This window comes from Eleutherodactylus coqui, chromosome 3 (assembly GCF_035609145.1).
Source record: "Eleutherodactylus coqui strain aEleCoq1 chromosome 3, aEleCoq1.hap1, whole genome shotgun sequence".
Classification (NCBI taxonomy): Eukaryota; Metazoa; Chordata; class Amphibia; order Anura; family Eleutherodactylidae; genus Eleutherodactylus; species Eleutherodactylus coqui.
The window spans coordinates 24828986-24843585 of record NC_089839.1 but is presented as its reverse complement, the minus strand read 5'-3'; the positions used below and the strand labels follow the sequence as shown (position 1 = coordinate 24843585).

The following is a 14600-nucleotide window of genomic DNA, read 5'->3' as shown; positions in this document are numbered from 1 at the left end:
TACTAGCATCCACCATATTACTCTCTCTATAGGAGGAGTAATAGTAAAATGTGTGACTCTTCATCTCTCATATCGTTGGCATCGCACGGGTCCGGTCACTTATGAATGTTATCCTCTATACTATTACCGTCTCTTATACGAGTACTAATACTAGGACTGTAAGTCTCAGGTCCCCCATAACTACTTATTCATGACTACCATCTTCCACCACTTACCCCTTTCCATAGGAGGAGTAATTTTAGTGGTGGCTGACTCTGTGTCTCTCCTGCCTCGGTCTGGCACATATCCAGTCTATAACAACAACTGTACTCTATCTTCTTACCCTCTTCTAAAGGAGCAGTAATGGTAGGGCGAGGGGTCTCAGTTCCCTTAAAGCCATGGCTATGAAGTTCATCCTTACACATCCCTTGTATGGGGAGAGTGATGGTAGTACTAGAAGACATTGTATACCTCATGACTACCCAATGTTACAACCATCATCCGCCTCATTGCCCCTAATTAGATGGGGTCAGTTTATTACTGCATTAGGGTGCCCACCCACTAGTGTTTTTTTACTGCGAAATTCGCAGCGTTTTTTTTTTTCTGCAGGGCTCTTTGGGCTATGGGACATGCAAAGCTAAAATCGCGATCGCGCAAAATCGCGATATCGCGGTAAATCGCGATTTTGCGCGATCGCGATTTTTACATTACAAGTCCCATAGACCCCCTGCAGAAAAAAAAAACCTGCGAATTTCGCAGTGAAAAAAAACGCCAGTGGGTGGGCACCCTTAGGGTGCATTCACAAGAACGTATATCGGCTCGGTTTTCACGCCGAGTTGATATACGTCTTCATCTGCAGGAGGGGGGGGAGCGTGGAAGAACCAGGAGCAGGAACTGAGCTCCCGCCCCCTCTCTGCCTCCTCTCTGCCCCTCTGCACTATTTGCAATAAGACGAGGCGGGACGGGGGTGGGGCTGAGTTCCGAGAATTAACCCCGCCCCCGTCCCGCCTCTCCCCATTGCAAATAGTGCAGAGAGGGGGCGGGAGCTCAGTTCCTGCTCCTGGCTCTTCCAGGCCCCCCTCCCTGCAGATGAGGAGGACGTATATCGGCTCGGCGTGAAAACCGAGCCGATATACGTTCCTGGGAATGCACCCTTAATCCTATGACTCTCATGTCTATACCATCGTGCAGATGGAACAATACCTCTGCAGCGCCACCTATTGGATGGCAGCATTCTTTCAAATCAATGTCAGACCCTTTAAACAAGTCTTTAAAACAATGATTGGGAATTGAAAGCCAAGCCAGAAAATCATAAATGTCCAGCTGTTTCGGGAATTTTGCCCCTCATCCGTGTGCAGTAGGTTCCTGACTTGGATCGAGAGGGTATCATCTCTACATAATAATGCACAGGTAATCCAGGTGCTCCTCATGATCTACTATAGTCATGGGTATTACAGAACTCATGGGGCCCCATTACAGAACGGTACTGGTGTAGAGCCACTAGGTGTGTGGAGACACCTAGGAGGTGAGTGAGAAGGCTTAACCCTTTCCAATCCACTGTCTGACGTCTGAAGACATTCTGATGGAAGGCTGTACAGCTCCGATGTCAGAAGACATCCAGCAGGGTATTTTTACTGTATATTACTGGCTGCTCTGTTGTCGGGGCCTCTCCAGCATGTCCCATACCACAGTACTGTCTCTAGCCAGCAGATGGCGCCATTGTATAATTGCAGAAAGAGAAAGCCCCCTAGGAAACCCTGAATCCAAAATTGGATTGCAAAGGGTTAAAGGCCATGCATGCTCCTCTGGGAAATATATGCAAATAAGGAAGATGGAACAGTAGGTGGCGCTGCAGAGGTATTCACACACCTTGTAGGGGCTCTCCTTAAGGAGAGAGGATTTCCCTCCCGATATACAATCATGACAAACAGCGGCTATCACATTATTCCTCTATGGTGGTCCTGTACAATGCTGTCTCAATCATATATGCTTACAGCAGATGTCAGGTCCCCTCACTAAGTATTCACTGGGGCAAAGATATAGAAGGTCGGCCAACGTGACCATAAGTGCCTGGTTATCGGCTGCCATCTTTAAGAATAAGATGCCTAAGGGCTCATGCCCATGACCGTGTTTTCACCATGTATTACATTGCACACATGATACGTGCTGAATGGAGGCAATGAAAGTCAATGGACCCTCATTGCTCCATGTACACCGGCGTGTGGGCACTGCGTATCAATACACAAGAGAAATAAATCGCAGCATGCTCTATTCTCTGCGTATCGATATACTGTCCATACAGAATACATTGTGTACAGGCAGCATTTCCATACGCATGTTCAGGGCAGGGAATAAAAAAAAAAATCATTCTGTGCATGTCTGTGACGTGTGATTTGCGGGCATGCGCAGTGCCATACTCGGCCCGTACCTGTCTCTGCAGGCAGAGTGTATGGGCTGCGTATGTGTAAATCGCTGCGGCATGAGCCCTTATAGCTCCTCTGTCCCTTATGCATCGCAGTGTGAGGCGGCCGCTCTTCTCTCTCCTCCTGAGGGGCACCTTGGTGTTTTATAGAAGCTACTGAGGAGCAGACCCACAAATATTGGGGGTGAAGATATTTAGGAGCACAGGGGGTGTAACAGAGGGTCTCCTGGAGGCAGATGACGTCCGGCTTGGATGTGCGATATTGTATAAAGGCCTTTATTCTTTTGAATGGAGGGGTTAAACCCTTAAACGTTATGAGATAGTATTATGGCTATTATAGAATGAGGGGGGAGTAAACCTAATTATTGTAAGAGGGGAACGGAGACCGTCAGAGCTCTGGGCTATAATATCCCCATGTGTGGGAACATAGTCAGACATGACAGAAGGTCATAATGTAGTACAGTATTGCGTCAGTAGGCCAAGGTAGTCCAACCTGAGCGTGCCTCTAAGTATGAAGGGCGCACCCGGTGTCTGGAGGGGGGAGAGCAGCACGTTTCTCTGCCCCCATCCTGGTGCATTATACAAATGTATGATGTAGAAACTAGAAAACCCAATAGACTACGGGGATAAGGGGCTAACTCACCTCTTGTTCTAGGAGGACGGGGGACATAAGTATCGTGTCCCCTTAGTGATAATGACATCAGATACTTAGAGGCCTGTAACTAGTCCAAATCTAGTGAGTTATATATCTCTGTGAGATCCATATGACTAATTATGATAAGTGTAACATTAAGTACATCAGTCTAATAGGCACTGAATATATTATCAAACACAATCACAGGAAGCGGCCATATAATGACCAATGTACTAATACAAGAGGGCAGGTAGAAGCACCACATCCCTGAACATGCAGACAGCCAGACTGCTATATGGAGGAGCCACCGCACAGGTGAAGGTACTGATGAGCAACCACTCACACCCCTCCTTATACTGAGGGGGGCGCTGCTGAGTACTATACCTGCACACAGATATGGCATACACAGGTCTGGTGCACTACACGTACTATGTGGCCTGACAGAAGAAAGAGTCCCCAGAATGTAAGTGACTCAGTACTGCCCCCATGCATGTTATTCATATGCCCAGCTACTGGAGGGTCGGCTCTCGTTCTTACCGAGTGAAGATGTTTAGATGCGTCATCTTAATTCTTGTCATTCTATATTCTTCATTTTCCTTTCAGTTCGGCCAACGGTGAAGGTATCCGGTCAGCATAAAGATGGCACCTTGATGCTTCACTGTCAGGTGTACGGATTCCATCCCAGACATGTGGATGTGAAGTGGATGAAGAACAGGGTGGACGACGTTCCCACATATGAGACCACACATGTCCTCCCCAATCCTGACGGCACCTATCAGATCAGGGTCAGTGCAGACGTGATGCCCGGCGAGGACGACAGTTACTCCTGTTATGTGGATCACAGCAGCCTGGGGGCGCCGCTGAACATTGTGTGGGGTGAGTTGTATCCTGACTGGCTGGATGACAGAAGACTCTGCAATATGTCATGACTGGCGATCACTACTGTGATATATAATTGTATGATCTATTGATCGATCGCCGGCATCTCATTAAAGGGAACCTGTCACCTCTGAACAGCGCCATAAATTAAGTTATGATGGTGTTTGAGGAGGTAATGGTGGAGCCAGGGGATATATTTTTGTATAATTACCTGCTCCCCTCTTCCCGTCCCCCCAGTGAAGGCCACACACACATGTTGTCCTATAGAAGTCCATGGAAGAGCACACAGCAGTCTGAATATAGTCAGATTCTCAGACCACGGGTGGACTTCCCCCGAGGTGGTAACATTAGAACAAATTACCCACTGGAGGCGAAATGTAAAACAAACCCCGAGGTCGGCTCTGTCCCTTGGTCACATGGCCAGAAGAATGCATCACTTCCTGCTATTCGCCCCATGGGTCACCCTCCGTCTTGCTGCTTTGTGACATATCAGTCGTATTGCCGCACATGTCATCTGGGTCTGTTGTGGCCGTTTTGATCATTAGTAAGGATGTTTCTAGAGCAGCACTGATGGTTGCGGTACCAGCAGCAGTGTGTAAGGACATGTGGGGGATAGGACTGGTGTTGGGTGAGAAGGACCTGCGAGGAGACAATGCAGCGGTCAGACATCCCATTTAATAAGAAACAGCTAAAGAGTTCCACTACTGATCTCTCCCCCATTTTAGTGGTTTGATAATCCCCTGTGTTCTAGACATAAAGCTGTGACATTTTACCTTCATTGTGATATCACTCTGCAGAAAGTTATCTTATGTTAACCCATTTAAGGCCCATTTAGACGCAACAATTATCGCTCAGAATTTGCTCAAAAGCCATCTTTTGAGCAATAATCGTGGTGTGTAAATGTGCCCATCTTTCACTGTTCGGCCGAACAATGGAATTTAGTTCTGCCTGAAAGCAGAACAGCTGATAAGACGGACCGCACGCTGTGCTCTGCCCCGCCCCGGGACAGCTGATAACAGCTGATTGCTTTGTCTCAGCTGTCAGCCCTGACAAAGCGAAATTAATCAGGGAACAGCGGGTGGTCTGTTTCCTGATTACAGCTCCTGGCGGCTCACATGCTGCTACTTGGTACTAATAGGGATTAGTACCATGTAGTAGTTTATGCAAAATGATAGCTCAAAAGACATCTTTGGAGCAATCATCTTTGCGTGTAAATGGGGCTGTTCTCTTATCACAACAAAGTCCATTGTAAAGTAATTCAAAGCTGCATTAAGAGTGAAGCTAAAGAAAGACCCGTGTGTATGTATATCCCAATGAATCTGTTCTTGTTGAACATGTTATTGACTCAGGATCTAGTAAACCAGTCTCAGTTAAAATGCCCATTTAGATACAATGATATCGCTCAAAAGCCATCTTTTGAGCGATAATTGTTCTGTCTAAACGCGCTGACATCGCGCCCTGTTCGTGCACTATTCGTTCATCATTCATTTCTAGCAAGCTAGGAATTAGGGATGAGCCTTATCAGTGCCGCACACTGATTTTCTCAGCGGGTGGCACTGATAGCATTCTTTCAGCTGATATTCTGCTTGGACTTCCCAGCGGGATACTAGCAGAAAGCTCTTGAGAACAAAGGAGCTGTCAGCGCTCCTACTGTTTCTCGGAGCTGGCAACTCAGCAGGACACCACTGGTGACTGTGACTACATAGCAGCTGTTTGCATATACCAAACAGACGTTTTGTTCTCGGCATTAACAGTGGTGTCCCGCTCCGCCTGCATAACTCTTTAAGTAGCTAATTAGCTACTTAAGAGTTATGCAAAGCTTTCAGTCTAAATGCACCCTAACTCCTCACACCCCATGGGATACATGTACAGGAGGGCTCAAAATACCTGCTAAATCACTGTTTTTGGTAGAAGTGATATTTCTACATAGCAAGTAAGTGTGGTAGAGTAAGGGCTCCCACACACTTGCGTTTTTTTAGCGCTGCGTTAACAGGAATGTCAATGGGACTTTCTAATGTTAACGCATCACACAAAAATCGCAAAGCACAAATTTGCGATGCGTCTTTAACATTAGAAAGTATTGTGGACCCGCTCCTGGTTTGGGCGCACAAAAAACTGAACATGAAAACTGCCGTGTGAAAGTGGCCTTAGGACGCGGCGCTCATTCTGAGTAACTGAATTACTCATTAAAAGGGGAGTTTTCAAAAATAATAGCAGCGAGGGGTTAAATTGGTCATTAATTCTGTGGAATAACAGGGGTTAATGTTGGCCCTTATTTCAGGTAGGAGGGCGGCAAATGTTGTACATGTTGGTTATAGTGTGTTTTCTTCTGACATTGTGGTGAACATGAGGCGTTCCAGACGTTGTTCTGATGAAGGACGGACTTTAATAAAAAGTTGATTGGAGAGAAAAACATCCAGAGAAGAGCAGCAGATTATAGGCTGCTCCGCTAAGATGGTCTCAAATACCTGGAAGTGGCCCCAAACCTGAAGGACGCAGAAGGAAGCCGGGAACTGCTGTTCATATGGATCGAAGAATAGCCAAAATGGCAAAGGCTCAGCCGATGATCACCTCCAGAAAGATCACAGAAGATCAGAACCTCCCAGTGACTACGGCTACAATCAGAAGATGAATAAGTGAAGACAGGTTACCAGCAAGAACTCCCCACAGAGTCCCTGTGTCGAAAAAAAGACACCCTGAAGAGGTTAAAATTCGCAAAGGAACACATAGACTGGTGCAAAGCGAAATGGCGCTACATCGTGTGGACTGATGAAAGTTACATTGTCCTCTTTGGGTCTGGTGGCAGCAGACATTATCAGACGACCCCCGGCACTGAATTGATGCCACAGTACACTGTGAAGACAGTAAAGCATGGTGGGGCAACAATCATGATATGGGGATGTTTCTCATACCGCGGTGTTGGGCCTATTTATCACATACGAGGGATCAAGGATCAGGTTAAATATATTAGAAATCTTGAGGAGATCATGTTGTCCAATGCTGAAGAAGAAATGCCCTTAACATGGGGGCTTCAACACCACAATGACCAAAACACACCAGTAAGCGAACAACATCTTGGTTACAGACAACAGGCTTGCGGTCATGGGGTGGCCGGCCCGATCCCCTGACCAATCACATAGAGAACTTGTGGGGGACATCAAAAAAGCAGTTTATCATGCAAAAACAAAAAAGAAGCTGAACCGTGGAATGTAGTCCAATCATCCTGGACTAGAATACCTGTCTCACATCCCCAGTCATATGGACTCATCATGTAGCTACCTTCCAATAGATGGCGCTGTGGAGGGTTGTTCCATCGCTCATTTACATAGGTTTGTCCCAGAAGGATTGCATGGCCTATAAGACCCCATAGACCCTCATGGTGCTCTCCACAAGGACAAATATTACCTCCTGGGCTCACGGGCCACAGAATACACACTAAGGAGGACGTCTTTAAATGACGTACCTTCAGACATTGTGTCATTGCTACATAAACCCTATATGTAACTAGACTGTAGTTTGCTTGAAAAAGAAGGTTGTAGCCTTCGTGATGTGTTGCCGGGATCCTTTTCTTGTTCTACATGTTACATCCACCATATCTACTAATTGTCGGGAATGAAAGGATTGGAAAAAGACCTACAACATCTGATATTACATTCTTATCGCAGACCAGGATTGGGGGGACTTATGGATCTCTGTGTCCCCCGGTGATGACCGTTCCTATTGTTACACATTATTACCGCTCCACACAGCATATAGCAGCGAAGGATTTTTCTTCTCACTTTATGAATTATAACTATGTTCAGCTTTTGATTATCCCGTGGTCTACAGCCGAGGTCCCACAACCCGGGGATTTCCATTGACGCTCTCCCGGCCATCTTTCTTGATGGGATTATATGTCTGAGGTTTTGTGACTGCCTCCATAGGTGAGGTGTTCTGTCATCCGACAATTACAGTCATATGAATGATGAATGGGCCATAAGAGGGAGCTGTGTGAAGAGATATAAATCTAGATCCTGCACATGTATGTGATACTATTACACTACACGTATGTCGTTACTACAGCGGGGGAGACTCTCGTGTGGATCTCTGATACATGAAGATCTCAGTATAATCCGCAGCTCATCGTTACCCTTCTGTTTTCTAACCAGAACAGCCGAGTTCCTGGGTGACACCGGTGGTCGTCGCTGTGGTGGTCGTCGTTCTTCTTGTTGCTGCGGTTGTTGGATTTCTCCTATATAGAAGTAAGTATCAGTATAGCGCTATATTCACACCGCCGGATCCATGTTGTGGTCAAGAAAAACCGGGAGCAAAACCCTTTAGAAGCCCATGATGATCACGGATCGCTCACATTGTGCTATTCAAGTCTGTGGAAATGGATGAGAATACAACAAGCAGATGGATTTCATGTAGACCATCAGTCCGTGTGAAACATCAGCCTAGTGAATAGTCTCATGGACTGTTATGGGGTCGAACATACAGTCATCTGAATGGCCCTTAGATTTTCTTGTGATGCGAGAGCGAGTGAAAGACATGATTATGAAACCAATAATTTTCAATTGTTTCGGCACTGCTACAGCCCCATTGAAAGCAGTGGGTTGCAGGCAACTGCCGCAGCGATGATTTTCGAGGAAGGGCATGAAATATAAGTCCTTCCCTGAAAATCATCCCTAGGTGTAAAAAACAAAACAAAAACATTTTACTCTTCGGCCCTGGCAGTCGTCTTCTGGAGGCCAGGGATTGAAAAATCCCTGCCCCAGAAAGCTCTTGTCTCATTGGTTGAACGCCCAACCAATCACAGGCAGCCCTCAGCCATTGAATGACAGCTGAGTGCTGCCTGCAATTGGTCACAGCACTCAGGCAATCACAGGCAGCGCTCAGCCGTTCATTGAATTCAATCCCCGGCCTCCAGAAGATATTTGCCGGGGCCGTACAGAATAGTCAGACAGCTCGTCTAGGTGAATACATTTTTTTTTTTTTTACAGCTAAGGATGATTTTCAGAGAAGGGCCTATATTTCAAGCCTTTCTCTAAAAATAATCACTGCGGGGGTTGCCTGCAACCCACTGCTTTCAATGTGGCCGCAGAAGTGTCGGCCCCATTGAAAGCAATGGGATATAAATAAAATAAATCTTGGTATTTGTATAGCGCCAACTTATTCCGCAGCGCTTTTAGGTAATTATTACTAATTACCCCCCACCAAGCTGGGTTCTCATTTTACCAACCTCAGGCTGAGTTAACCTCGAGCCAGCTACCTGAATCACACGGGGGTTGAACTCGCAACCTTCAGGTCGTAGGCGAGAACTTACACTCTGCACCACCATCGCAGACTTCTGCCACAACTATGACAGCTGTGGCAGAGGATTCCTTCATCCCCGCGGTCTCTCGCATCGCAAGAAAATATATCGCTAGTGGGTAGGCACCCTTAGTGTCAGTAATAATGCAGTGCTGCTTCTTTCCCATACAGGGTCATGTGTATATATGTAGTATACATATTGGGGCAGATCTACTATTGACAATGTGCGACTATTTGGGGCAAATTGTGCCACAAAAAACAGTCTTGCATGCTTTGCATCACAATTATCACCTTTTAGACACCTCATCCAGAAAATGATCTTGGCTTTATAGCAAAGGGGTGTGGCCAAACTGCTATAAACTAATGTTTATTTTACATCTAATGAGAATCTCAAGATTCTCATTTACACGAGTGGACGAGCCGGTGACGTCATCAGTTCACATTCAGGCAGCCTGTTTAGACAGGTAATTATCGTTGGGAATTGTGGACTTCTTGTTCACTTATCATTCAGTGTTTTCTCATTCCTATGTGAACTATAATGAATGATCGGTGTTTAACTGCAACAAAAAGCCAATGAGCCGGCGAGGATTTTGTCAACTGAAACTGACCGACGAACAAGAAGTGCACGATTCTCGTTTATTGTGCAGTTGTTGGTGTCTAAACTGAACAATCCTTGTTCACTTTTGTTTGAATGATTTTTTGGAATGATGGTCATTCCGTCTAAACGCACCTTAAAGGGGTTCTATCATTAAAACAAAAAATTCTATACTTAGCCTAGCAGGGAGTGCCGTGCTATTGCAGAGACTGCTCATGCCTGATGTCTCTGCAATAGATCAGCATTCCTTCCTAGATAGTGAGCGCTACATTAGAGGGACGTGACCTTCACTGACCTGCAGGAAGTGGAATGTGAGGAATGCAGGCTTCGTAACAAGGAGAAGAGGATCCGGCCGGCTTGAGATGAGGTGACCCCATGGACTGGAGAAGATCAGCAAGAAGATGGCTTAAGGAGTCGCCCTGGGAAAGAATACATAAGTATAGAATTTTTTTTCAATGACAAAACCCCTTTAACCCCTTAACGACCAGCCCATAGTGTTTTTACGTCCTCCTGAAGTGGACTTTATTCTCTGAGGATGTAAAAACGTGTCCTGCAGAGAATAAAGCCCCTCGGGCTGTGGACGTGACAGCTCCATGCTGTCGGTGTCCGTAGGTAGCCGACAGCATGGAGCTGTCATCTCGGGCTGTACGGACCCCCCCCCCCCCTCCCGGCATTGCGATCGGCACTATCCAATGGATAGCGCCGATCGCAAAAAAGTAAATAAAAGTACCAAAAAAGTTAAAGATCCAGCTGCCCTGATGGATCGGATCCATCAGGGCAGCTGAAATTACTCACCGAGGTCCGCCGCACTGCTCCCCGCTCTCCTGCCGCTCCGGGCCCCGAAGCCAGTCTTCTGCGCATGCGCGCCAGGCGGTATTACGTCAGCCGCATGCGCAGAAGGCCCGGTGATGCGGGAGATTTAAAATCTCCTGGCTCCCGGCTCCTGTAGGTAACCGGGAGGCAGGAGATGTCAGCGGGGACCGCGGTGAGCGGTCCCCGGTACCGCGATCGCCGTTATCCAATTGATAATGGCGATCGCGGAAAAGTGCAAAAAAGTTTTTAAAAAGTTAATGTTCCACCTCCCCTCATGGATCCGATCCATGAGGGGAGGTGAAAATACTCACCTCAGGTCTGCCGATGTCCCCGGTGTTCCGGGACCCGAAGTCTCCCTCTGCGCATGCGCGCCCGATGATTGACATCGGGCGCGTGCACAGAGGGGCTCGAGCCCCGGGAAATTCAAAATCCCTCTGCTCCTGGCTGCCATGTGTAGCCAGGAGCAGAGAGATTATACTGGGGACATGATCACTGTTATCCAATGGATAACAGTGATCATGTAGTGTAAAAAAAAATGTAAAAAAGTTTAAAAAAGTTAAAAAAGCTTATGTTTCATCTCCCCTCACGGATCCCCTAGGGATTTTAAATTTCCCGGGGCTCGAGCCCCTCTGTGCACGCGCCCGACGTCAATCATTAAAAGTTAAAAAAGCGTACGTTTCATCTCCCCTCACGGATCATATCCATGAGGGAGGATGAAAGTACGTACATAAGGCCCCCGGATTTATCCGCGGACCTTACCCCAGCTTCTGCGCACGCGCCCATCGCCAAAATGGCGGACGCATGTGAAAAGCTGTGGATTGCCAGGATAATTTAAATTCTCCCTGCTCCTGGCTACAAAACGTAGCCAAGAGCCTGGAGATTTCACGGCGGGCCGCGGTGAGCGGTTCCTGATCACGTGTTCGCCATTATCCAATAATAGCGATCCCGTAAAAGTAAAAAAAAAAATTTGAAGTTTCATCTCCCCTCACCGATGCAATCGGTGAGAGGAGATGAAACTTTTTACTGGAGGCCTGCGTATTTGAACCCCGACGCGATCTTCCTCTGTGAACCTTCCCAAATTCTGCACATGTGATTGCCGGCAAAAAGCTGGACACATGCGCAGCAGTCGGGGAGCCCAGGAAATTTAAAATCTCCTTGCTATCAGCGACCAATGGTCGCCGAGAGTCTGGAGCAGTGACGGGTGGCCTCGCTGAGCGGTCCCCGGTCACATGATAAAAAAGTAGCGCTCTAACATAGGCCGGTCTCACATGACCGGATAGGAATTACGGATTCCGCATGCGTCTGATCCGCGCTAATATGCAGATCAATCGCATTGGATTACACAATTCCGCTCACATTAGCGGGTCGGAATTGTGTAATCCACTCGCAGAAAAGAGAACGCAGCAGGTTCTATTTTACCTCGGCTATCCGCAACATAGAGCCCATTGTGCTCCATGGTCGCGAATATACCTGCAGCCCATACGCAACTACGTTGTATACGGGCTGCGGGTACCCGTGTCATCGCTAAGCGAGGGTTCGGGAAATGCAAACAACAAAAAAGGTGTACTGCGCATGGCCGCCCGTGTGAGTAGGCAGTTATGCGCAGTAAATTACGCGGCCGTACGCAGGGTCACAGCCGGGCTCACAGATGAGATCCGCTGCAGGCCTCCGCAAGCGGATTCCGCATACGGCTGCGTGAGCACGGCGTTATTCAGACCGCTACCTGTGATACGTAATTTACAAGAAGCCCCGGGAACGCTTGCCTTCATGCAGTTCCAGGAGCAGCTTGTTGAGCGCCTTCTGTGTGAGACCGCCGCACCTCCGCAAGCTTACGGAGACTCACGGAACGCCACTTTTTACACCCCATACCCACCACTGAGGTCACGAAATACCCCCAAAAAGCATGAGAGGAGGGGGGATACACGGTTTTATTGCCCCATGGGCCCATTTCAACCAGCCTCCGTAATTACCCCTGTCTTCAGAAATACCACACAGTTCACATTATTACTTTTATCTAAGATTTGCGAACGCCGAAAAGGGCGCGGAGTGTGTGTGGGGGTGGGGGGGATTTTTAGGGAGTCAATTTTTATTCCGTACAAATAAGCAATGGGGCCTGGAATTTATTCAGTTGTGCCCTGAAATCCAACGGGTGTTCCCTCCTTTATAGGCCTTGCTATGGGCCCTGTAAGTAAATTAGGGCCACAATGGGTATGTTTCTGAACACGGGACAAACGGGGGTATCTATTTTGGGGTGAATGTCTTCATTCCTATGTACACTGTACAAAAAAACTGTTTTTAAATTTAAAAAATTGCCAAAAAAATTGAAAATCGTAACTTTTTCCTTCTGCTTTGCTTAGATTCATTCAAATACTGTGGGGTCAAAATACCCAGTATAACCCTAGATGAATTTGTTAAGGGGTCTAGTTTTCAAACTGGGGTCATTTGAGGGGGTTCTTTATAGTTTTGGCTGCTCAATTAGAGATGAGCGAGCGTACTCGTCCGAGCTTGATACTCGTTCGAGTATTAGGGTACTCGAGATGCTCGTTACTCGAGACGAGCACCACGCGATGTTCGAGTCACTTTCGTTTCCTTCCCTGAGAAATTTGCGTGCTTTTCTGGCCAATAGAAACACAGGGAAGGCATTACAACTTCCTCCTGTGACATTCCAGCCCTATACCACCCCCCTGCAGTGAGTGGTTGGGGAGATCAGGTGACACCCGAGTATTAAAATCTGCCCCGCCCGCGGCTCGCCACAGATGCATGCTGACAGAGATCAGGGAAAGTGCTGTCTTGGTGTAGCTGCTATAGGGAGAGTGTTAGGTGTTATATTCGTCTTCAAGAACCCCAACGGTCCTTCTTAGGGCCACATATGACCGTGTGCAGTACTGTTGAGGCTGCTATTAGCAGTGTTGCACAATTTTTTTTTTTGTATATCGGGTGTGCAGACCATAGCGTCCTCAGTCTGCAGTCATTTTACAGAGTATAGGGGCAGTACTGGTGAGGCAGGGACAGTGGGAAAGGTGAAAGAGATATACAGGCTATATAGGCAGTGGGCTTTTTCAAAATAATTGGGGAAAAATACTATATTTGGGCTGCCTGTGACCGTCTTCAGTGTACTGCGTGTCTGCTGGGGGTAGTAGTCGCTAATTAATACCCAGCTAAGCGTTACAGCAGGCTTGCGCATAATTGTTTCCTGGCTCTGCTGTGCCCGTTACATCACCGCCGTCATCCCGCCAGAGGGAAACAGTATACATAATATACGCTGCATACAGTGTGTGTCTGGTGTTTCAGCTCACCATTTAAAAAAATAGAAGCAAAATACTTAAGGCCTACCACTGGCCTTTGGCCACTTGACTGCTTCTGCGCTGTGAATTCCAGTAGCTGAGTCATACGCACCTACGTCTCACTACAGGCTTGCGCATAATTGTTTCCTGGCTCTGCTGTGCATTCCGTAAGCGAAGTCAGCCTCCAACCACAGGCCAATAAGCGGCACATTTAATTACAGCGTTCTGTTTCTGCTCTACTCGTAATACACCATGCTGAGGGGTAGGGGTAGGCCTAGAGGACGCAGGTGAGGACGTGGAGGCCCAGTGTATCGCAGTCGACTGCTGCGGGATTAGGAGAGAGGCAAGTTTCTAGGGTCCCCAGATTCATCTCACAATTAATGGGTCCACGCGGTAGACCTTTATTAGAAAATGAGCAGTGTGAGCAGGTCCTGTCGTGGATGGCAGAAAGTGCATCCACCAATCTATCGACCACCCAGTCTTCTACGCCGTCCACTGCTGCAACTCTGAATCCTCTGCCTGCTGCTCCTCCTTCCTCCCAGCCTCCTCACTCCATTAAAATGACACATTCTGAGGAGCAGGCAGACTCCCAGGAACTGTTCTCGGGCCCCTGCCCAGATTGGGCAGCAATGGTTCCTCTCCCACCGGAGGAGTTTGTCGTGACCGATGCCCAACCTTTGGAAAGTTCCCGGGGTACGGGGG

At 47.5% G+C, this 14600-nt stretch overlaps 1 protein-coding gene across 3 annotated transcripts in view; it reads left to right on the top strand.

Annotated features, from left to right (window-relative positions):
- The window catches only part of LOC136620527 (class I histocompatibility antigen, F10 alpha chain-like), a 50445-nt gene that overhangs the window by 22334 nt on the left and 13511 nt on the right, over positions 1–14600 (top strand). Inside the window, exons 4-5 of one of the 3 annotated variants that reach the window (XM_066595372.1) lie at positions 3639–3911; positions 8063–8155. In XM_066595372.1, coding sequence (XP_066451469.1) covers positions 3639–3911; positions 8063–8155 — 366 coding nt within the window. Of the gene's footprint in view, positions 1–3638; positions 3912–8056; positions 8156–14600 lie in introns of all 3 variants that reach the window. The other 2 variants (XM_066595371.1, XM_066595373.1) reach the window with 2 other exon arrangements.